We start from the raw sequence: 22,678 nt of genomic DNA, 5'->3' as shown, positions 1-22,678 counted from the left end.
AACAACAACAAAAAAAAAAAAACTGGATCTTAAGGAATGCTCAGGACCCAAATCTGTAGGATCCCAAATTGGTTATTGTAAAGGTGACTAACAGGATTCAGACCTAGGGCTCTGGGAGCCCATGACAAAGAAGTGACCCTAACTAAAGAGTCTTTTTAGGCACATCCCAGAGAGCCTGAGGTCTGAGAAGTCCACAAGAAAGACGTTTACTCAGTACAAATAAGAATGACACGGTCTGGGAAATTTAGTCTGAGTATCAGGAAATCCTTTCTGACAGGGAGATCCATCCATTCTGCTGGGAATGTGTCCCTCTGAGAAACCAATTACAAAAGCCCCAGGCTTGGAGTCAAACAGTCAACACTTGCAATGGAATGGAAAGTTGGCAGCAGGCAGGGAGAGAAGGAAACAGTCCAGAAGGGCTATGTCTATGGGTGTGGCGCAGATTCTCCTCACCTCCCTGCTCCCCATCCTGCCCTCCCCGCATCTGACAGGTGGCCTTGGGGGATGGGAAGCCTGCCAAGGGCTGCTACCTTATGACATCATATCAGGCAGGTGCCCACAGTCCTATTAAGGAAGTTGGGCTGGGATGGGGGTAGAGGAGGGAGAGGCTGGGGGAAGGGGAGGGAGAGGCTGGGGGAAGGGGAGGGAGAGACTGGGGGAGACCCTGGGTCAAGGCCAGGAAATGGCTCACTCAGGCAGAAAGAGCCCTCACCATGTTGCTGGGTAACCAGATTGCCTCCCTGGGCAGAGGAACGTTCCACTAAATGCCCCCAGACCTCCTGTAATTTCCACTCCAGTCATCTCTCCAGACTCCTGGTTTCAAACAGGTCACACAGGGCTTTTCTTAAAGGAGACTGGTATAGTGGAAAAAGTTCCATATTTGGAGTCGCAGGACTTGGAATCAAGTCCCACTTATGCTATATATTCCCTGTGTAGATGCTTCACACTAATGAGTCTCCTTCATCTGTAAAATGAAGTGGTTCTTAATATTTCAAAGACAAATCTTACTTTGAAAGATGAATGATCTCTGCTCAATGCAATGACCAAGCATGATCCCAGAGAACTGATTTCAATCTATGGAAGTTACCTCCTGACACAGAGGTGATGGATTTCAGATGCAGATTTTCGGACATGGCTATTATGGAAAGTTGTTTTGCTTCCTGTTGTGTATTTGTTACAAGAATGTTTTTCTTTTAAATTTGGATAGAAAAACATAAATGCTGGCTAATGAAAAATAAAATGAAATATGAAAATAAAATTTGAAAATTTGAAAAATAAAATTAAAAAAAATAATAAGAGGAATGTATTAAATGACCTCTAAAGTCTCCTCTAGCTATAAACCTATGACCCTCAGCCCTTTCGGGTCTCTTCATGAGTTCTGACACCTTGTGAAATCTGTGAGTAATAAACTTGAGGTCAAAGGATAGTAGCCATAACGAGGGGTGTGATCATTTGCTTGCCTTCTGCTCTGGTCAAACTAAATCCAGAGTATCATGTTCAGTTAAGGATATATTTTAGAGGGATCTGGATAAACTTGAGAGTGTCCATAAGATAGTTCCCAGAATGGTGAAGAGCCTTCAGGCTATGCCATATGAGCATTTGGTTGAAGGATCCAAGAATACATAGCCTGTAGAAATTTAATGTTGCTTTGTTTGGAGGGAATGAGGGGAGACACTCATCATAGCTGTCTTCATATATTAGGCTTGTTATTTTTGTCCCTAAAGGATATAAATAGGAACAATGTTTGAGAAGTTGAAAGAGAGTACATTTTAGTTCTACTTAAGGAAAACATCTTTGTAATTAAAATTGTACAAAACTAGAATGGACTTCCTTTGGAAGTAATATGTTATTTCTTATTAAAAATCTTTAAATATGTATAGAATAATTGAACATGTTTAACATATATTGGATTATTTTCTGTCTAGGGGAGTTGGTGGGGGGAAAGGAGGAGAAAAAAAATGGGGAACACAAGGTTTTGTGAAAGTGAATACTGAAAAGTTTCTTTAAATATATTTTGAAAATAAAAAACTTATTTTAAAAAAAGATCTTCAAGTAAAGGTTGGAGAGTCATTTGTTCAGTATTATAGCAGAGATTCCTATTTATTTATGGCCTGGAAGGTATCTTTGAAGATCCTACTCAATGCTGGGGCTTTGAGACTTCTTAGCTGAGTGAACTTGAGCAAGACTTTGGCCTCTATAAACACCATCATGAATATAAATTGGAGAAAATCTTTTACTACCTGCTTACACAAATTCATAAGCTATCAGGAGGAGAGCTCTTCACAAACCATCATCAGTCACTATATGTGCCAAAAATTCAATTTTGTGAAACCTAGAGCTCAAATTTGCTTTTATTTTTTAAAATTGCTATTTTGTTTTTATATCACCATTTCTGACTATATCTCCTTACTACTAGTAGTATTTGTAACAAAGAATAAAAAAGGAAAAGAGAATTCAGCATGACTAATTAATGTCTCAACAAAGTCTAACATTAAACGCAATGTTCTACACCCACCATTTCCTATCTCTGCAAAGAATGAGAGGGAAGGCACATTTTTAAAATTCTTCTTTAGAGCCAAGCTTGGTCATTATAATTTACACAATATTCCATTTCTTTGTAGTTTATATTGTTGTACTTTTTTTTTTTTTTTGTGGGAGGAAATAAGCAGGGTTAAATGACTTGCACAGTCATACAGCTCTTAATGTTTGAAATTAGATTTGAACTTAGGTCCTCTCGACTCCAGGTGCTCTATCTATTGCACTACCTAGTGGTTCCCCAAGATGTCTTAAGAGTATAGGAACATAGATCTTTGGGGAACCACTAGGTAGTGCAATAGATAGAGCACCTGGAGTCGAGAGGACCTAAGTTCAAATCTAATTTCAAACATTAAGAGCTGTATGACTGTGCAAGTCATTTAACCCTGCTTATTTCCTCCCACAAAAAAAAAAAAAAAAAAGACTCCTTGTGAGGATATCTAGGCTAATAATAATGTCTTCAAGAAATAGAAAATATTGTCCAAGGTCAAATAACTAGCAAATGATGGTACTGAGATATAAATCCAAATCTCCTCACTCTTTGTGAAGAGCTCTTAACTAGAGAGTATGATTACCAAAAGACTATCAGTTTGATTTTTCTTAAGCAGAGTTTTGACCATGTCTCACTCACACACACATACTCTTCCTCCTCATCCACCTACTTAGTCAAATCTATTTTTTCCTCTTTACCTCCAGGATCAAGGATAAAATCTTCAGTTTGGCTTAGAAAGCCTTTCATATCTAGGCTCTTTCCTTCTTACACCTTACCCATGTTCTTTACCATCTTATGACACTCGCCAAACTTGTTCCTTAAATTAAAAACTCCATCCTTCTAATCTGGACGTTTTCAATGTCTGTTCCCTATGCCTGAAACTCTTCTCCTTCCTCATCTCTACCTTTCAGCTTCTTTTCAAGTCTCAGCTATCTTCCATAAGAAGCCTTTCCCAGTCCTTAACCTTAGTGCATTCTTCCTGAGATTATCTCCAATTTATCATAAACATATATATCTATGCCTACATATATATAATTTATAAATTTATATCTATCTTGTTTTGTACATGCTTGTTTGTTTAATGTTTGTGAATTCTTTGAGAACAAGGAATATTTTTTACCCTTTCTTTGTAAACCTAGCTTTTAGCACACTAACTGACATATAATAGATATTTAATTAAATTGTAAATTGACAATAAACTTGTCAATGATATCTGAAAGATTATAATAAATGGAAGATTATAACAAACTATAGGATTGGAGAAGAGAAAATGTTCATATTCCTTTAAAAAAAAAAAAAAGGAAGACAATTAAGTCTACAAACTATAGGCCAATGACCTTGACTTGAATTCCTGACAAAGTTCTGGGACACAATAGGGAAAAGATGGTTAGTAAACATCAAGAAAAAAACGAAGGTAACAGAGAGTTAGCACAGCTTCAGAAAGAACAAATCTGTCCAGAGTTACTTTCTTGCTTTTTTTGACAGGGTTGCTAAGTTGTTAGATCAGGGGAATTTGTTGATTCTATATTGACCTAGATTTTAGTAAAGTTTTTAACACAATCTCTTGCTACTCTTCTGGAAAAGGTGAAAAGATATGGACTGGAAGCTAATTTAATTAGATAGATTTGGGACGGGTTAAATACATGGGTTCAAAGGATTATTAATAGTGTGATGTCCTATTAGAAGGAGATCACCAGTAGAGTGCCCTAGGGACCTGTACTTGATTCATTCTTCTTTAATATAGATGACCCACTTATCAAATTTGTGGGTGACACAAAGCTGAAAGGAATGGCTAACACATTTGGATGGCAGAGTCAGGATCCAAATAGATCTTGACAGGCTAGAAGAGAGGTGACAAAACTCACAACCCACGCAGGGCAAGTGGCTGAAAAATTCCCAGAATGTGGCTGAACCAGATTAAAATGTAATTGGAAAATGTTTTTAAGTAAATAAATAAACATATAAAACAACACAGATGATGTTAACCTGTGATTTTCCAAGTCACTATCAAGTCCATTTCTATTAGACTTGACATCCCTGGTAGAACACCAAAATAAATTTCTTATGATGAAATTTAATTGGGATAAATATAAAACCATACTCTTGCATTCATAAAGTTGACTTCGCAAGTAGTATAAGATGGGTTAGATATTGTTTGATACAAATTTACCTGAAAAAGATCTGGAACTCGTAATGGACTGCTGGCCCAGTAAGGGTCAGTGATATGCTAAACAAGCTAAAGTCATCTTGAGTTTTATTCAGAGAGCCATAGCTTCTAGGAATAAACTCAGATCACAATTGAAACATTGTGGTGTGGGTATGAAAGTTTGATTGATATTCCAGAGACTATCCAGAGGAGGGCATCCAGAATGGTAAAAAGCCTTGAATCCATGTTATATTATAATAACAACAAAAATGGTGATGATGTTGTTCGGTCATTTCAATCGTGTTCGATTTTTCATGACTTCATTTGGACTTCTCTTGGCAGAAATACTAGAGTAGTTATCATTTCCTTCTCCAACTCATTTTATAGATGAGGAGCTGAGGCAAGCAGGATTAATTGACTTGCCTAGGATCACATAGTGTCTAAGACTGGATTTGAATTCAGGAAGATGGGTCTTTCTCATTCCAAGCCTAATGTTCTCTCCACTGTACCACCTAGCTGCCTAATAATAGCAGTTATATAATACTTTATGTTATGCAAAATACTACACATATTATCTCAATATTACTTATACATATTATCTCATAAACAATACTTGAATAGGTGTTGTGATAATCCCCATTTTATAGATGTGGAAGCTGAGGCAGAGAAATTAGCAGATTTGTACTCATTAAGTATTTCAGACCACATCTGAATTAAGGTCTTCCTGATTCCAGGTCTAGCCCTCATTTCTCAGGCCAATTGACTGCTTTCTATGATTGTATATAAGAACTAATTGAAAGAACTGGGGATGGGGAAATATTTAGTCCAAAGAAGAGAAAATTCAGCAGAAGTATGATAGTTTCCTCCAAGTATCTGAAAGACTACCTCGTGGAACAGAGATAAAGTTAATTGACGACTCCAGAGCACAGTGGTTGTGAGGGGAAAGTGGAAAGAAGATTGGAAAAGGGCAACATACAAGCTTGACATAAGGAGTAACTTCTCAACATTAAAGGTCTCTGAAAGTGAAATGGGCTGCCTCGGTGGGTGCTGAGTTCCCCCTCATTAAAGATTTTCATGCAGGAAATGGATGGCCATTTGTTAGATATAATGTAGTGGGGCCACAAGAGAAGGTCAATCTTCCTTGTCTTTTAATCAAGTTTCCAACATGAGTATCTCAAACACTTTGAATATCATCAGGTATAGGATCCCCCCCAAAAAAGTAGACTATTGGTGATTAATAATTTTCTGGAAAGGTAGAAGTAAAAGCAAAAAGATATCTAGAAACAACTTTTCTATTTTTATGGGGTTCTGTTGACCATCTTACTTACCATCTGGGGAGGGAAGACATAATTGGAAGACCTATACTAACTGTTTGATGTGGAGCAATTGAACTGATCTTTCTGAGAACCTGTTTCCCATTTTATAAAATAAGGGGGTAACTGAAATGATGTCTAAGATCACTTGCTGTTCTAAAATTCCTATGATTATCATGACTCAGTAGTGCTTGCCCAAATGAATGGCTGAATGCCTAAACTAGATGGCCCATAATTGCAATGCATTCTCTGAGTTCTCTTTGATAAAGACTAGGAAGGATTTTTTTTTTCCATTTTTGACCAAATATAGGAGTATCTGGCAGAGGCAGCATTTTTGCTGAGATGTGCTCTTTGCATTTTTCCCCTCTCTATACCTCAGTTTCTTTTTGTGTAAAATAAGAGGATTTGAAATAATTTCTAAGGACCCTGCAGGCTCTAAATGTATAATCCTGTGATCATTACTGGATCCCATTCTTGTTTCTATCATTATTATTTAGGTACTTGTACCCATATAAAATTCAAGATTCCTGAGAGCAGGGTCTGTTTTATTTCCATGTATCTCCAGAGCCTTATTTGTAAAATACACTCAATAAATGTTTATTGGATTAAATTTTATTTATTCTTCCCTCTCAATATAACATATTGATCTCTTATTTGGAGGATAACTGTTGTTTACACCAGAAGCAGTTGATGTTACAGTAGATAGAGAGCTGTGTCTGGAATCATGGGTTCAAATGTGGCTTCATACACATACTAGCTGTGATCCGAGGGATGGCATTTAATTTCTGTTTGCCTTAGTTTCCTCACTACAAAATGGATAATATAATAGCATCTATATACAAGAGTCATTGTAATGATCAAATGAGATAATATTTGTAAAGCACTTTGCACCGTGTCTGACAGATAGTATTATATATGCTTATTCCTTTCCTAATTAGTATTAAAGCTGTTTTCTGGTGCCTCTTTACAGCAAAAAAAAAAAAAAAAAAAAAAAAAAACAACAACAACAACAACAACAACAAAAAAAAGGATGGCCTTGGGTACTCAAGGTACAGCAATACAGGAAGTCTACCTAATAAGGTAGGGAATATCCATGATCTCTGCTGGTTGGTTGATGTAGTCTCCACAGTGGTGAGATAGTGAGTCCCTATATTAGAGATAGGAAATCAAGAGTCCCTGTTCTCAGGGAAATCTCATTCTACTTGGGGGAGATGTGCATTTAGGAGGGCTCAACTCCACCGCAGATGGAAAAACCAGATAGATCTTAAAGTCTAGCATGGAAAGCATCTGGGCAGGTAGTGAGTCCCCTGTGGACTTTAAGGAGCATTGACAGCATGGTCAAGAGGTGGAGGATCAGAGAGGAGTGAGTCTCTGAATTATTCTGTTTCTGGGTTACAGAGGTGGAAATTTCAGGGTATAAGAGGAGATATCCAGTACCTAGTGAAAACTGATCATGAAAACTTAGAAAGGAAGAAAAGATAACTTCAAAGATTCTTTCTAGCTCTAAGTTTATAATCTAATGAAACAGTTTTTAATGATCCTGTATGTATTATATAATACTACAAATTTGCTTATGTCTAATATTCCCCCTTACTAAAGATAATTCTCATCAGAATAGGGTCCATATTTGATCATCATAATCCTTATAATTTTAATCATCATAACTTAATATCTAATCATAATCTTAATCATTATAACTTAATAACAGAGCTATCCCAAAGTGTAATGAGCTCACACAGGAAACCATAGGCTTTTCCTCCTTGAAAGCTCTCCAGTAATATTTCGATGATGGCTTGTTAGAGACATTGTAGTGGGAATTCCTTTCATGCAGTGGTGTGCTGGTAAAATTTAACAACTGGTTTTCTGGAAAAAATATATGCAAACGTATAAGAAAGTTTAAAACTACATTATTAACCTTTTCTTCATCACTTTCTTAAATCACAACAATCAACAAAATTATCAACTCTGACTTGCAGTATTTGCTGATTTCCAAGATGTAAATGCTCACACTAAAATTTAATAATTGGCTTTTGCCAGTATCTCCTGCTTTCATGTATAGGTTGAACTACATGGGACAGTCACATCTTCCAACTCTCTTCTCTCTCTCCATCTCCAGCAAGTCTTCCTAGGATACTAAAGGTGGGACATGGAATTCTCCTGGCATTGCAAGACTTACCTTCCTAATACACGCTGTGGCATCTTAGGCACAAGTACATGAAAGTCACAGCTGGAAATTATTAAACACCCCCACACACATCGTGTGTCATGTGCCAGGGACGGGCCATCCCAGCTGCAGTTTAGGTTCGCAGAGTCTCCCAAGCTGCCTTTCTCATGCTTGGGGTTTGATAAAACCCCAAATGCGTCTCATGCCCTCTGGGCAATTTTTATGTTCCTTTCGTTTGTAAAAAACCATGTGAAATCGATGGGAAATCTAACCCATATGAGCTTGACGCATCTGTGCTTAAATCATCTAAATACTGCTTTTTCAGGTTCTATCCAGAGCCGCTGGAGGATTTTTAATACATTAAAAAAAAAAAAAAAAAACTCTTTCCTCTTCTAAAATCAGGAAGTCACGTTTTGCCAGCAGTGAACAAACTCCATAGCCCCTTGGGGCACTAGTTCAGGGTTCCTTGGTTTAGAATTTGGAATGAGCTTTTGTCTCAGAAATATAAACCCATCACAAGAGTATAGATTTAGAGTTTTTAGATAGGGCCTTAGAAAGCATTTCTAAATGCCTCATTTTACAAAGGAGGAAACTGAGACCAGAATAGGGAAGTTACCTGCTTGGGTCACATGAATAGTATACCTCATCTTTCTTACTTACTAATATTTTGATTTTGGTGACAGCCAAAATTTAGAGCAATCATCCCTAACACATAGTTTTGTTAGAGGTTCTCATTTTCATTAACTATTTAAAATTACATAAATTTCTTGGTAGAGTGAGAGAATAGTAGATAAACTTGGAGTCAGAAAACTGAATTTGAGTCTTGACAATGATATATGTATTAGTGGCTCCATTGTAGGAAAAAACAAAAACAAACAAACAAAAAAACCCTCCATTTCCTAGTATTCTTATCCAGAACACTAGGTTGGAAAGGATGGACAGAATTGCTAAGATGTAAGATGGCACAAGGTAAATTTTAATAGAGTAGCAAAAAAAATTGCTGCATTTGGATTTAAAAATTTAACTGGACAAATATAGGATGGAAACTTGGGAGCAAGAGTAGGGAAGAGAAAAGAATGGCCAAGCAATTATTAATGTGAAAAGAGGAGTTTAGTTACAAACACATTCTGCATCAATAGAATGACAGGATATTCCCCCCCAAAAAAAATTAATTTTAGTCCTGGCTCCATCAAGTCATAGCATTCAAAACAAAGGAGATGAAAGTCTTGCTCAGTTCTGCCTTAGACAACTCCTGTTCAATTCTAAAACTACATTTGAGGAAGAATATTGACAACCTGAGTTGGTTCAAAAGCGGACAACAAGAGTGATAAGAACTTTTTCTGGATACTACATTCTAAGAAGGAGTGTCCAAAGGACAGCAACCAGAATGGTGAGGAGTCTCAAGTCCATGATACATGAGAAATTAGAATTGTGGAAGGAACTGGGAATGTTGAGCCTGATAAAAAAAGGATTTAGGGAGGACATGCTAGCTCCTCTCCGCCTTGAGTTTATGAAAAGTCATTATATGTTAGAGAGAAAAGATTTTCTCTGCTTAACCCATGAAGACAAAACTCGAAGCAATGGGTAAAAGAAGTTACAAGAGACATAAATTTACACTTAATATGAGGGAAAAAAAACATTCTAGCAATTAGAATTTTCAAAAAATGAAATAGACCAATGTATTAGAAATCTTTAGGCAAAGGCTAGATGACCTGTAAATTGAACATTCTGTAAACTGAATTGTTTTCAAGTATAGATCGAGGTAAATGGCCACCCAAATCTTTTACAATCCCAATGTTTCGTAATTCTGTGATTTGAAGTATGACAGCTATGTCCAGGTCATCCTATAGAAGTTTGGGACTGAAAAAGGTCAGGAGGTGAACAAAAAGTGGAAATTTATTCCCCACACTTAAGGTTTGGTATCTCTGCCTTGATCAAGCAAAAGATAGTTGAATACCTACTATGTGCAAGATGTGGCAGGGATACACATACATGTAAAATGACCCTTGTCTTTGAGCTCACAATCTAGTCTGGTTGGATGGACAAGGCATAAATATGCTGTTGCAGAATCATTTCAGGAGATGAAGATGAGTCTTCCTTATTCTAAGCTCAGTACTACATGTGCTGAACCATGTAGCTGCCCTTAGTCATAAATATATGGAATCAGGAATGACAGAATTAGAGGGAACTTTACAGTTTACAATGTCAGCATTACAATGACTTTAGAATATAGACTGTCAGAATGAAGAAACACTGAAGCTAGAATAGACCTTAGAAAACATTTCAAAAGGGGCACATCTTCCGTTGTAATTCATTTAAACATTTGTCAAAGTGTACAATGGGCAGAATATTTATTAAATTATGCATGGCTCAATGATGGTTTCATGACATTACAGTGATCACTTGATGTTATTCATCAATAGCATTACTGCATACTCCTGACCAGCACTCTCCCATTCTGCAAAAAAGAAAATGATAAACACTGTATACACAAAGGGTCAGGTGGATGATAAGGTGGATAGAGCACCAACTCTGTGGGCAAGAAGACCTGAGTTCAAATCCAGCCTCAGAAATTTACTAGCTGTGTGACCCTGGGCAAGTCATTTAACACCCTTTGCCTGAGTTTCCTCATCTGTAAAATGAGCTGGAGAAGAAAATGGCAAACCCAGTGTCTTAGTTCAAGAAAACCCCAGTGAAGTCACAGAGAGTTACAATGATAACAACACATGTACAAAGATACTGGAAAGTGCTAGGTGAGGGGACAGAAGGGGACACAATCATAGATTATTAGAACTGGAAGGCATATTTGAAGGGAAAATAAGCATTTATTAAGCATTCATTTTATTCCAGGAACTAAGCTATGCACTTTACAGATATTATCTCATTTGATCCTAGATTTAATCTATCTCTTCCTCATTTTGCACATGAGGAAATTGAAGTACAATGAGGGGAAGTTAGGGGAACAACAAGAATCAATCCCTCCATTTCTTAACTCTTTTACATTGTCACAAATAGACAATAACTTTAGAAATTATCTAGTCAATGTCCTGGATTTTATAAAGAGGGAAACTGAGCCCCAGAAAGAGATAGTAATTTTTTTTTCCCTATAGTCCTCAAACCAATTAAATGACAGGAAGGGCCAGGATAGAATTCAAGTCTCCTGCCTCCCAAGTCAAAACTATTTCTACCATTGCATAGCTTTTTTCTTCAACAAATTGGCCTTTTTCAAAGTGCCAGTAAATTCATATTTTCTGAATAGTCTGGGTTTCAGGGCAAAAACAAATGTTCTTTCTCCCCCAGCTTTGTATGGAATTCCCCCACGGAAACTTCACCTCCTCTGGCTTCGGATAGATTTCATCACCAAGGGCCTTTTCTATGCCAACTCATCATCTTCGATGATTGCCTTCTTCTTTGTACTCCTCATCTAAGAAAAGGCAAAGCAATCTCTGGAAAGCTGAATTCCTAATTAGGCTTGCATTTCCTTGAAAACTTTTAAACTGCCATGCATAAATATGCCACAAGCAAGAAGAAGCTGGATAAATTTGCTCACATGATGAGAATTGTTTATAATCACATTATTTATGGAAAAGGGGGTATTTACTATAAACTGCTAACAGCACATGGCCATTTCAATCCAAGTAGATTCTTTTCTTTTCCCTTTTTTCCCCTTTGCTTTCCTTCATGGTTGGCTTTTGTCATTATATATAAAATACTGATTCTCTTTTTCTTCATTAGAATTAGAGATAGAGTTCCATTTGGTAGTAGGAATAGGACTGAATCCCAAGATTTTGGCCTAGTAGAGACTCTGCCATTAGCTAGTATGATTTTGTATTATCCTGGACCCAGAAAGGACTTCTATGTTCTGTGTTCTCTGAGAATGCAATGCCTTTTCCAACTCCAATAATCTGTCTGTTGTATGTGCAACATGTTCTGTTTTTCCTGTTCTAACTGGCTGAATTATTAGATCCCTTCTACTTCAACATTCTATGTTCCATGTCTTAATATAAGCTAAGGTCCTTTCTGCTCTGATAGTTTAAGTTTTTAAGTCCTTTCCAGTTCTAACATTCATTATTCTAACATTTTATATCCTGATTCCCTTCCTTAGAAGGGAACATGTCATGATTCTGTTCCTAAGACCTTATTAATAATCTTTCCATCCATATCCAGCCTTATAAAAAGTCCATTAAATTCAGTCTTTTCCATTGTTTTTCCTTAAAGTACTTGCAGAAACTAACTGCAAGGGACCTTAAAGATGATCTAGTGCAATGCCCTCATTTTACAGTAGAGTATGAGTTGAAATTAAGTACCCAAGGCCACACATTAGAGGCAAAGCTAAAACCCAGGACTTTTTTGCCTCCAAATCCCCGATGCTCATCCCATTGAACTATGCCCTCCTTTTCTTATTAGTCCCCTGTGGTGTCCCTGAGATTTTTTTTTTACTTTTTCCCCTCCCCAGTAGACTTTGGGTCTCCTCACTAAGCAATCTGAATCCAAGTGATGTCTAGGAAATCCGCATGTGTCCTCTTTCTTCTGGAGCTGTGCAGCTGTAAGTTCAACAGGAAAAATAACATGAAGTTTAAAAAAAAATCCTGGGTGAAACTTCAGGAAATATTATATGACTTTGAAAACAGCTGTTAAGAGACGGCTTTCTTAATCAACTCTCAGGACAAGACCTAGACTTCCTGTTGAACTAGCCATATTGTGACTGTCAATTGTCAAAGGTCTACCATAAATTTCAGTCTCTGCTCATTCACATTTATGAGTAATTTGTAATTAATCTAGCTAGCATACCCCTTTCCAAACCACCATATTGGGGGATTTAGATAGTTTAATGGAAAAGACCCAAAATATAGGAATGCATTCTGATGTAGTAGAAAGAGTATGCCGGATCAGCAAGCTGAAGACTTGAGTTGGCGTGCAGACTCCATGATCTTGATAAGTCACTCATATCCTCAGATCCTCATTTTCCTCATTTCTAAGATGAAGTTAAATAAGATCACTAAAATTAGAATCACTGAACCTTGCTCCAAATTCTGTCTCTGCTACTTATTATGTTTTCAGGTTTCAGTTCCCTCATCTTTGAGATGATAAGGGTTGACTCCAGGATTGGGACTCAGTCTAATATATCATAATGTCTCTCCAGCTGTTATCATTAATATTATTATTAATCAATTGATACACATTAATTAAATGTTTATGATGTTCCAATAACTGAGATAAATACTGAGGATACTCAAAAGAGACTAAAAGACAATTTCTGCTCACAAGGAGCTCACAATCATTATGATTATCATCATCATTAACATCATTATTGCTCACCTTGTGAGTAAAAAATTTTGTAAATTGTAAAGAATTCTGATCATGTGAGAGATGGATGGTTGACAACATATATGTATGAATATATGCATATGTATGAGTGTTGTTGTTCAGTCGTGTCCAACTCTTCATGACTCACGAACCATAGCATGTCAATACTGTTCATGAAGTTTTCTTGGCAAACCACAGGAATGATGTGCCATTTCCTTCTCTAGTCAATTAAGGGAAACATAGATTAAATGACTTACCCAGGATCACATAGTAAGGCCAGATTTGAATTCAGATCCTCCTGACTTCAGACTCTTTCTACACTGAGATACCAGGCTGCCTCTATTTTTACATTTTCAACTCCTCACAGATGATGAGAGTCTCCATTTCTTTATACAAGTCCTCAAAGACTAGGATAAACTTTTTCCTTAATTCCACCTCTTGGAATCTTTAATTCATTCCAGATCAAAGCTCTTACCTAAGACCTTTCCTTATTCTCTTTGGCTGCTAGAACCCCTCCTCCAACATTGCCTCATGTGTATTTTATATAAATGACATATATATATATATATATATATGTACACACACACACACACACACACACACACACACACGCTTCTTTAGAGCAAGTACTATTTCATTATTGCCTTTGTAGTTCTGTCTTAGAGACAGAACACACAGTACTAAGTATGTTGTAATCAACTAAATAAATATTTGGAAATTGATTAATATGTATAGATATATATTCATATACATGTTTATATGTCTATGTATAATCCAAAGAAATGAGTATGTTCATCACAGATTCTGTGACCTGAAAGAATTCACACACAGAAACATAGTTTATGTGTATATACGTATGTGTGTTTAAACAGGTACTTTTCTCAGGCATTTGAGAGAAGGGGACCTAGTTACTGTGAAGGGGGAATGCAGTCAGGAGGGAAAAATTTTTAAAGCCCCAAAAGGTGGGAGGAGGAAAGTCAAATGAGACTGGGTTGAAATATAGTGTGAGCAATTTACTACAGGTTGGTTTCTGGAGAGCATTTCCCAGTATAAGTCATAGAGACAAATAGCTTGAGTCTACTCTGAAAATACCCACTGTCAACTCAAGTTGACTTAGTGGGAGCTGCCTGAATAGCTAAGTTTGGCCCATAGGATTTAACAGATGGGAAAAGGTTTACTTATGTTAAGGGAGCCTGAGGAGACTGCCATTTAGCCTTTCTTTCCTTATTCTTTCCTCCTCCTCCCCCCAAACTTAAGCTGTCAAGGACCCATTATATAGTTGGAGTTTTGTATATTGTTCTTATAGACCTTGTGAACTACAAGAGACTTTAAAGATCCATTTTATGGTTGAAGTCTTGTATGTAGTTCTTTTAGATCCTTTGAGTTGGAAGAGATCTTAGACCATGCAACATCCAAGGTAGAAGGAACCGTGATCCAAAGGGTATATGAAAATAACAAATGTTTAAACTTGAAATGACTTTCATGACTCACAATATTAGAATAAATTTTTTAGAAGGAGAACATACCTTTAAATGTTGACTATCAGGAATTAAAGGCCGGGGCGGGGGGGGGGGGGGGGGGGGGGATAAAGGGAGGGGGAGGATGGGGGGGGGGACCACTTGTTTTCACCAAACTAACTGAAATTTAGCATCTCTTTCAATTATGAATGTAAGCAATAAATTACATTTGTATTAGCAGTGCCTGTAACATTGTTACCATAAGAAACTACAGATATTTCCATATCTCATTGCAAGTGAAAATCAATTGGATGTTGCTTGTCAAAGATCAACTATTTAATCTTAATAGAAGTCTCAATGGATAGAGTACTAGACTTGGAATCAGTTCAAATCTAACCTCAGACATTTTTTAGTTGTGTGATCTTGGGCAAGACATTTTATTTCTCTCCAGTTTCTTCACATGTAAAATTAGGATAACAATAGCCCCTACTTCCCAGGATTAATATGGGAATCAAATAGAATATTTTTTTGTAAAGTACTTCACCAATCTTTGCTAACTATATGCTAGATAATTGGCAGGTAGCTCAGTGGATGGAACACTGGGTTTGGAATCAGGAACTCTTCTTCTTGAGTTCAAATCTAGCTTCAGATATTTACAAGTCACTTCATTCTGTTTGCCTCAGTTTCCTCATCTATAAAATTAGCGATAGAAGGAAATGGCAAACTGTTCCAGTATGTCTCTGCCCTAAATTGGGCACAAAGAATCAGATGGGACTAAATAGCAACAACACAGATATAGGAACTCTTTCATGATTTCATTTCTCTTTATATTTCATCATAATAGCTAGCTGTATCACATATAGTGCTATGCAATAACTAGAATCGTGTCTAGTTATTATTTTATTAATGATTAATGATATTATTATGATTGTTTTGTTCAAATATTGAAAGGAATAATGGTATAAAAAGGAGGGTTAATTAGATTTATTCTCTTGTTCCAAAAGTCAGAGCAGAGAAGCTACTTGGAAACCTAAGCCTTTAGTCTATAGAAGAGGAAACTTAGGGGAGGGAAGGAAGGGGAACAGGAATCTCTTTCTTAATGTATTTGAAGGGCTGCATGGAAGGAGAGTTTTAGACTTATACTTGGCCCCAAAGGACAGAATTAGTAACGATAGCTATAGGAGGATGGAGAATGTGCCAGGAGGTAGATTAAGCTCAACGTCAAAAATAACTACCCAACATTTAGAGCTTTTGCAAATTGGTATGTTCAGAGGCGATAGATTCTCCATTACTAGGAATTTTCGAACAGACTGGTCAGTAGTGTTTTATGGAGAGGATTCCAACTCAGATATGGGGAAGACTGGAAATCCTCCAGATCCCTTCCAGCTCTGAAACCTGTAAGTCTGTGGCCAGTGAAGAAGTCGCTAAGAATTAAGGCTGTCCAATAATGCAGAGAGCTGCTGTGGTGGCCATGAGCTTTGCTTGGGAACTAACTGAGCTGGATCCAGATGAGCACTTGTGGGCCATGTTTTAAAGAAAACGTTTGTACTGAATCCCAATGAAAGTTGATCTAGTTAATCTCTAATGTTGCTTTAGTCGAGGATAAAGCAATTTGAGCAGATTTTCATATCTTTCATTCTTACAGTCTGAAAAGTCAGGATCCGCTTGTGATTCATTTAACCCAATATGTCCAAATCCCATTTTGTCTACTTTATTTTGGTTGTTTGGGTTTTGTTTTGTAAACTTTCCCTCCAAAATATACCTCATTCTATACATCATTTTTGGATGAGCCAGAGTAACTAGAAATTCATGCTCGACTCCCACTCTTCCTTCCACCCACCTTCACCATGTGCTCTGGCTGAGATGTCTCCCTTTTGGTTCTCTCAGAGAGAGTCCCTGTGGTGGTGCATCCGGAAGACTGGGTTTGAGTCCCTGCTGTGACACTCACCAGCTGCGTGACCCAGCTGAACAGCTGAGCCTTAGTAGCCCCTAGGTGAATAAAGAATGGTTATCCTTGCACTACGAATTTGACTGCAACAAACATTTGCTGTGATTGTAGCAGTTTGTTTGTCTTTAAAGATGCAAGGAGAAACCTGAGCTACAACCTGGACAGATGCAAGATTCAGTTAAGATTTAGTTCCTGCACTAATGGAATTTAAAGTTTACAAGAATAACAACTCACATGTAGGTGGCCCTTAAAAAAAAACCACATGAATTTTAACAAAGCACCTAAGATAATAAATATGGCAATTATTACTGTGTTCATTTTACAGATGTGGAACTTGAGACTCAGAGATGTTAAATGACCTGATATAATTTACCTACCTTTTCTGAATCTATTTTCCTCACATCTATTACATGAGGCCGGGATGAGGGTTGAATTCTTAATTGATCTCAGTCAACAAGAATTTGTTAAATGACTGCTTTATGCTAGGCAATAAGGTTTCCCTTTCCCCTGGAACACTGTGATACCATTAATATAGTGAACTTCCAATAAGAAAACTTCCTTTACCAATTTAGATTGGCATCTGCAAAGAGCTGCCTAGGGATAGTGAGAGGTTAATCAGTTTGCTTAGGCTCACACAGCCAGAAGTGATCAGAGGTAGAACTTTCTGATTAGGATTCATGCTCTCTAACTACTAATCCACACAGCCTCAGGCACCGGGCATAACAAACAAAAATGACTCAATCATTGTCCTCAAGGTTCTTAATGTGGAACCTATAACTTATTTTTTGATACCTATATTTCTGTATAATTGGTTTGCTTTGTTAATGCCATGTATTTTAATTTCTGCATTTAAATACATGATTCTGAGAAGCAATCCACAAGCTTTACCAGTCTGCCAAAATGGCCTATGACATAAAAATGTAAGGACCTCTTCTACTATTGCTTACTGCTACTGCTGTTGCTACTACCACTACTATTACTAGTACTAGTACTACCATTACTACTACTACTACTACTACTCTACACTATCACTATTACTAAATTATATAATTTATACAGCACTTGATATATACTATCTCAAGTGATCCTCACCCTAGAATGTAGGTACTATTACTACCTCCATTTTAGAGAGAAGGAAACTGAGGCTGAGGGGTTAAGTGAGTTGTCCAAGTTTACACAGCTAATAAGAAATAAGAACTGGATTAAACTTGGATCTTGTCTCTCAGTTCTCCTTTCTCATACACAGAGGCTGCCTTTCTATAGAAAGATGAACAGAAAATAGATTCTCTTTGTAAACTTTCATTTATCTTCTCTCTGATCTAGTTTCTCCATCTCTTCAATCAGTCTGATGGTTATCCTCAAAACCTTTCAGACTATCCATTTCCCCCATTTATTCCTTTCTATTCTAAAAGTTACTATTGGCATATCAAACCTACCCTTTATTGTCATTCTGCATACCAAGATAACCAGTCTCCTGCTGGTGGAGGGTCTTCACATCATTTAAATGTCCTTCTGCCTCTTTTGCTATTACCAGATCAAGATCTTAATACATTTTGCCTAAACTATTATATAACCTATGCAAACTCATTAATTTCTAGTTAACAACTCTCTTCTAATCCATTAACTAAATTTATCAGTTCTGACCATAGTATTCACTTATCTAGAAACTAGAAACTTTTTTATCAATTAATAATAAAAATATCATTTATACATTGTGTGAGCTTTCCATCAACACCCCCAACTGAAAATAATGTCTCCTCGGATGTTTCTTATAATTTGCCTGGTCGTCATTTTAAAATTTCTCTTAATCTCCCTTGTATTACTTTTATTTGTATATCTGTGCTTCCTCTCCATTAGATCATAGGCTGTTTGAGGACTGGACATAAGAGATAACATTCTATTTTCAGTGATAAACATGGTGCTACGTATAGAATAAGCACTTAAATAGTTTCCTGAATCTTTACATATTGTAATGATATTATGTCACACAATGCTACTTCATCAAACACTGTTTTTGAAAAAAAAACCACTGAAAATATTTGGTGGAATACATCTGCATATATATTTTTTTCATTTATCAAGCATTTATTTTTCTTCCTTTCACCCTTATCCACTGAAATCTTTTTTTAAAAATGACAACAAATGTGCATAGTCAAACAAAACAAATTTCTCTATTGGCCATGTCAAAAAAAAAAAAAAAAGCTGTATATCTCATCCTGCATATTGAGTCTATCTCTCCTGTGTCAAGAAGTGGGTAATATTCTTCATCATTAATACCTTGGAATCATTGAATTGATTACTTCTTTCAAAATGATTCAATTGTTGTTAGAGTGTTAATTGTCTTCTGATTCTACTCACTTCACCCTGTCAGTTCATACAAATCTTCATGCATGTAAATATTTATGAACGTCTCCAATAGATTATAAACTCCATGTGAGCAGAGAACTCTGTCCTCTTTATCTTTGAATCCTCTCTATGAAATCCAGGGTCTTGAACATAAGAGGCAGTCTGGGAAAATTTGAGTTCCATTGCTCTGTATTTGGTGATTCTGGAATTATTCACATTTTTAATGGTATCCCACATTTTCTGTTTCACAAAGAATTTTCCTCACAATAGTCCAGTGTGACAGGTAGTGCAATTATCATTCATCCCTATTTTACAAACAAACAAACAAAAAAAACAAGATGCAGAGGGCATGAGCAACTTGGCCAACATCATGCAGCTATTAAATGCCAGAGTTAAAACTTGATCTTAGATTTTTCTCAATGCAAGTTCAATATGTCATGCATCCTCTCTGAAAGACAGGTTGTGGTATGGCTGGGTTAGGAAGATGACATAGGAATTATGTATCCTATGTGCAATCTGGTAACATTTGGTGACTGTGAACTCAATTGGAGCTAAAGGTTGAGTTAACCACACACACAAAAAAATCTCTAAATATTCAACAGCTGCTGGTATTCTTATTCTTTCTCCTCCCTCCTATAATTGTCTCTATTCCTTTTCCTCCACCTGCCAAATTTGTTGAATCCTACAGTGTGTTAAATTTTCTATAGTCAAGTCTTGTCAAAATCTGGATTCAGTTCATTGAATTTAAACAAAACAAATCAGTATTTCAGAAGGGGGCATAAATAACTAAGCCCTCACTGTCAGACAGTAAGCATTGTCTTGTACTATGTAACTTTTTTATATGTCTGTGCTTATGTCCTGTTTTGGGAGATGTATTGCACATATCGGAATGTCAGCCTTGGTTATAAATTGCGGTTTTCTATCTGTACCTCTAAGTGCTGCCTTTAAATTGGGTATCCCAAAAGAGTGAGGGGTTTGGTCACAGAATCATAGAGTATTAGAAATGGAATGAACCTTCAAATAAAGATGAAGAGGAGGAAGAGACATTAGGGAGAAAAAAAGAATGTTAGAGGTAGAAGAGTTTACAATCTTCGTGCTGGAAGAGATATTAGAACACAATGCTAGTGCAGGAAGGGACACAGTGTTAGAGCTGAGTGGGACCCGTGGACATAGGACATTAGAACATAGAACGTTAGAGTGGGGAACGATCTTAGAACACATACTGTCAGGGTTAGGAGGGATTTCAGAACATAGAATGCTTTTAGAATGATATCATATTGTTAGAGCTAGGAAAGAACTTAGAGCATAAATTGTGAGTTTAAAAGGCAGAATATCAGAGAGGGGAGGGAGCTCAGATCATACAATCTTCGATTTAAGGGGACCTTATGGAACAGAGAAAGTTAAGACGGGGAAGGAACATTAGATAAAGTTTAGTCCAAACCCTTTATTATGCAGATGGAGACCCTCAGGCCCAGAATCTTGCTTTTAGGCCTGTCAGATTTAAGAACTAGATTTTAGATCTAGATCACAGGAAAATAAATGGTACTAGTCACTAAGCATTTTACCACGTGATTCTGAGGCTCCCGAGTTCTGCCTAGTTTGCACGCGGGCTCTACAGCGCCCTTCTCCCCAAACTTCGAGTATGTGCATAAACTTACTCTGCTTCAAAGGTGCTTGCTTTGCAATTTCTGCAGAGCCTCCACAGGAGTTCCCCTGCAAGCAGATGAGCACAGACCCCAATATGTGCGGTACATCTCCTTTTATAAGTTCCTGTGTCGTTGATGCATGTTTTACCTTGATTCTCCCGCTCTCGTCCCCACCCCCCAACCCCCGCCCCAAACCTCCCGTGTGTTCCTTAAAAGTATTTTTATTTTTCTGTCTGTGTTTGTGCTTGTGGTCCGCAGGTCGTCCCTTGCATTGTTCATCTGCTTCATCAACCCCTATTGAGCAGTCCCCTTCCCCTCCCCCCTCCCCACCGGCCAATGAGAGCCAGAGGAGGTTGCTAGGTAACGGTGTGGCCCAGCCAACCCAGGACTCTGACTCTGAGGAAGAGTTTGTCCCTAATTCATTCTTAGTTAAAAGTGGCTCCGCAAACCTCTGTGTCCCTGCCAATGGTAAGTCACTCTCTTTCTCGTCCTAACTTTGTTCTCTCTTTGTCCTCCTGCAAGGTGCGGGGCGGGAGGGGGGATTTTGCATGAGAAGTGGAGACAATGGTGCGTTAGCTTGCATTTATGATTTGCCATGTGGTGTGTGTATGAGGGGTCCTGCTTGCCCGCTGTCTAAGCCCTGCAACTTCTTCACTCCTCCCGTCGTGTCTTAGGGCTGGATTTTGGGGCTTTGTCTTGATTCCAAGGAGCCCCTTTGGGTTTTGAATGGGTTGGATCGATTGATTTTTTTTTAAAGGGGAAAAAAAAAAAAGTTGCACCAGCTGAAACTCCAGCTCCAAACTTTTCATTAAAAGTTCCCGGGCTAGGAGCATCCTGCGATCGTGGGGTAGTGAAATGCCATGACAACTTAGAAGTCAGTGTTTGTTGCCAAGAAACGCTGCCCAGTAACCAGCGGGCTACAAAAGCCACTGGCTTAGCTGCTGGTCTTCCCAGAAACATTTGTAAGTTTTCACTCCAAGTCACTGAATTTTTGAAATCATGGTGTAGGTGAAAGGATTTTGAAGTAGGAAAAGTTGTGTTTGAGACGGAGCCCTGTTCTTAGTCTACCTGGGAGAAATTGAGCCAATCGGTTAACATTTTAGGGCCTCAGTTTCCTCACCTGGAAAATTAAAGGAATTGAACTGTGATCATGAGAGCCCAGGTATCCCCAAATCTATTTTGTATCTGCAAAGTTGGTCCTGTGAGATGGTGTTAGAAAAGGGCTGGATTGAGACAGAATCAGGTGGTCCGGGTGCTGGCTTCCAGAATGGTTGTGTCAGTTTGCCAGTTGTGCCTCAGTTTCCCCGTCTCTAAAATGAGAGAACCGGGCTTTGTAATCACTGAAGTCACTTCGAACTTTAAGCTCCAGTGCCTATGAGAAAGACACTATGCTAGTCTCCACGAGTTTTATAATCAATCAGCTTTTCTTCTTTCTCATTTAGGGGAAAACATTAGAAAATGGAGTTAAGGATGTTTGGTAGAAAACCTACACTACAGAATGAGCTGTTTAATGTTTGGGAGACTTCTATTTTTTGCTATCTCCTTCCTTTAGCATGGGACTTCGGAGCTTTGTACAGAAGAGGTGTTTAATAATTGTTCATTTGAATTCTATCTGCTTGCCTGATTGTGTTTCCCAATTTGTGGCAGGAAATAGCCCAGAAGGGGTCCTGGTCTTTAAGGACTCAAGAGAGTGATGGAGAAAAGATTCTGCAGGGCTGTTGGTAGAGGCACCTGGGAGGAAGGCTGTGATCCCCAACTGAGGAGGAGGGAGGAAAAGCTGGAGGAAGGTGGGAAAAAAATCAGGATCTTTCCCAATTAAAGTGT

At 37.6% G+C, this 22,678-nt stretch overlaps 1 protein-coding gene across 5 annotated transcripts in view; it reads left to right on the top strand.

Annotated features, from left to right (window-relative positions):
- Window positions 1–22,678, top strand: part of TENM4 (teneurin transmembrane protein 4) — a 1,164,499-nt gene that overhangs the window by 695,731 nt on the left and 446,090 nt on the right. For all 5 annotated transcript variants that reach the window (XM_031963708.1, XM_031963710.1, XM_031963707.1 and 2 more), the window contains one exon: window positions 21,113–21,322. In XM_031963708.1, the coding sequence (XP_031819568.1) occupies window positions 21,113–21,322 (210 nt within the window). The remainder of the gene's footprint in view (window positions 1–21,112; window positions 21,323–22,678) is intronic.

Source organism: Sarcophilus harrisii, chromosome 3 (assembly GCF_902635505.1).
Source record: "Sarcophilus harrisii chromosome 3, mSarHar1.11, whole genome shotgun sequence".
Classification (NCBI taxonomy): Eukaryota; Metazoa; Chordata; class Mammalia; order Dasyuromorphia; family Dasyuridae; genus Sarcophilus; species Sarcophilus harrisii.
This window is presented reverse-complemented; position numbering and strand designations above follow the sequence as displayed.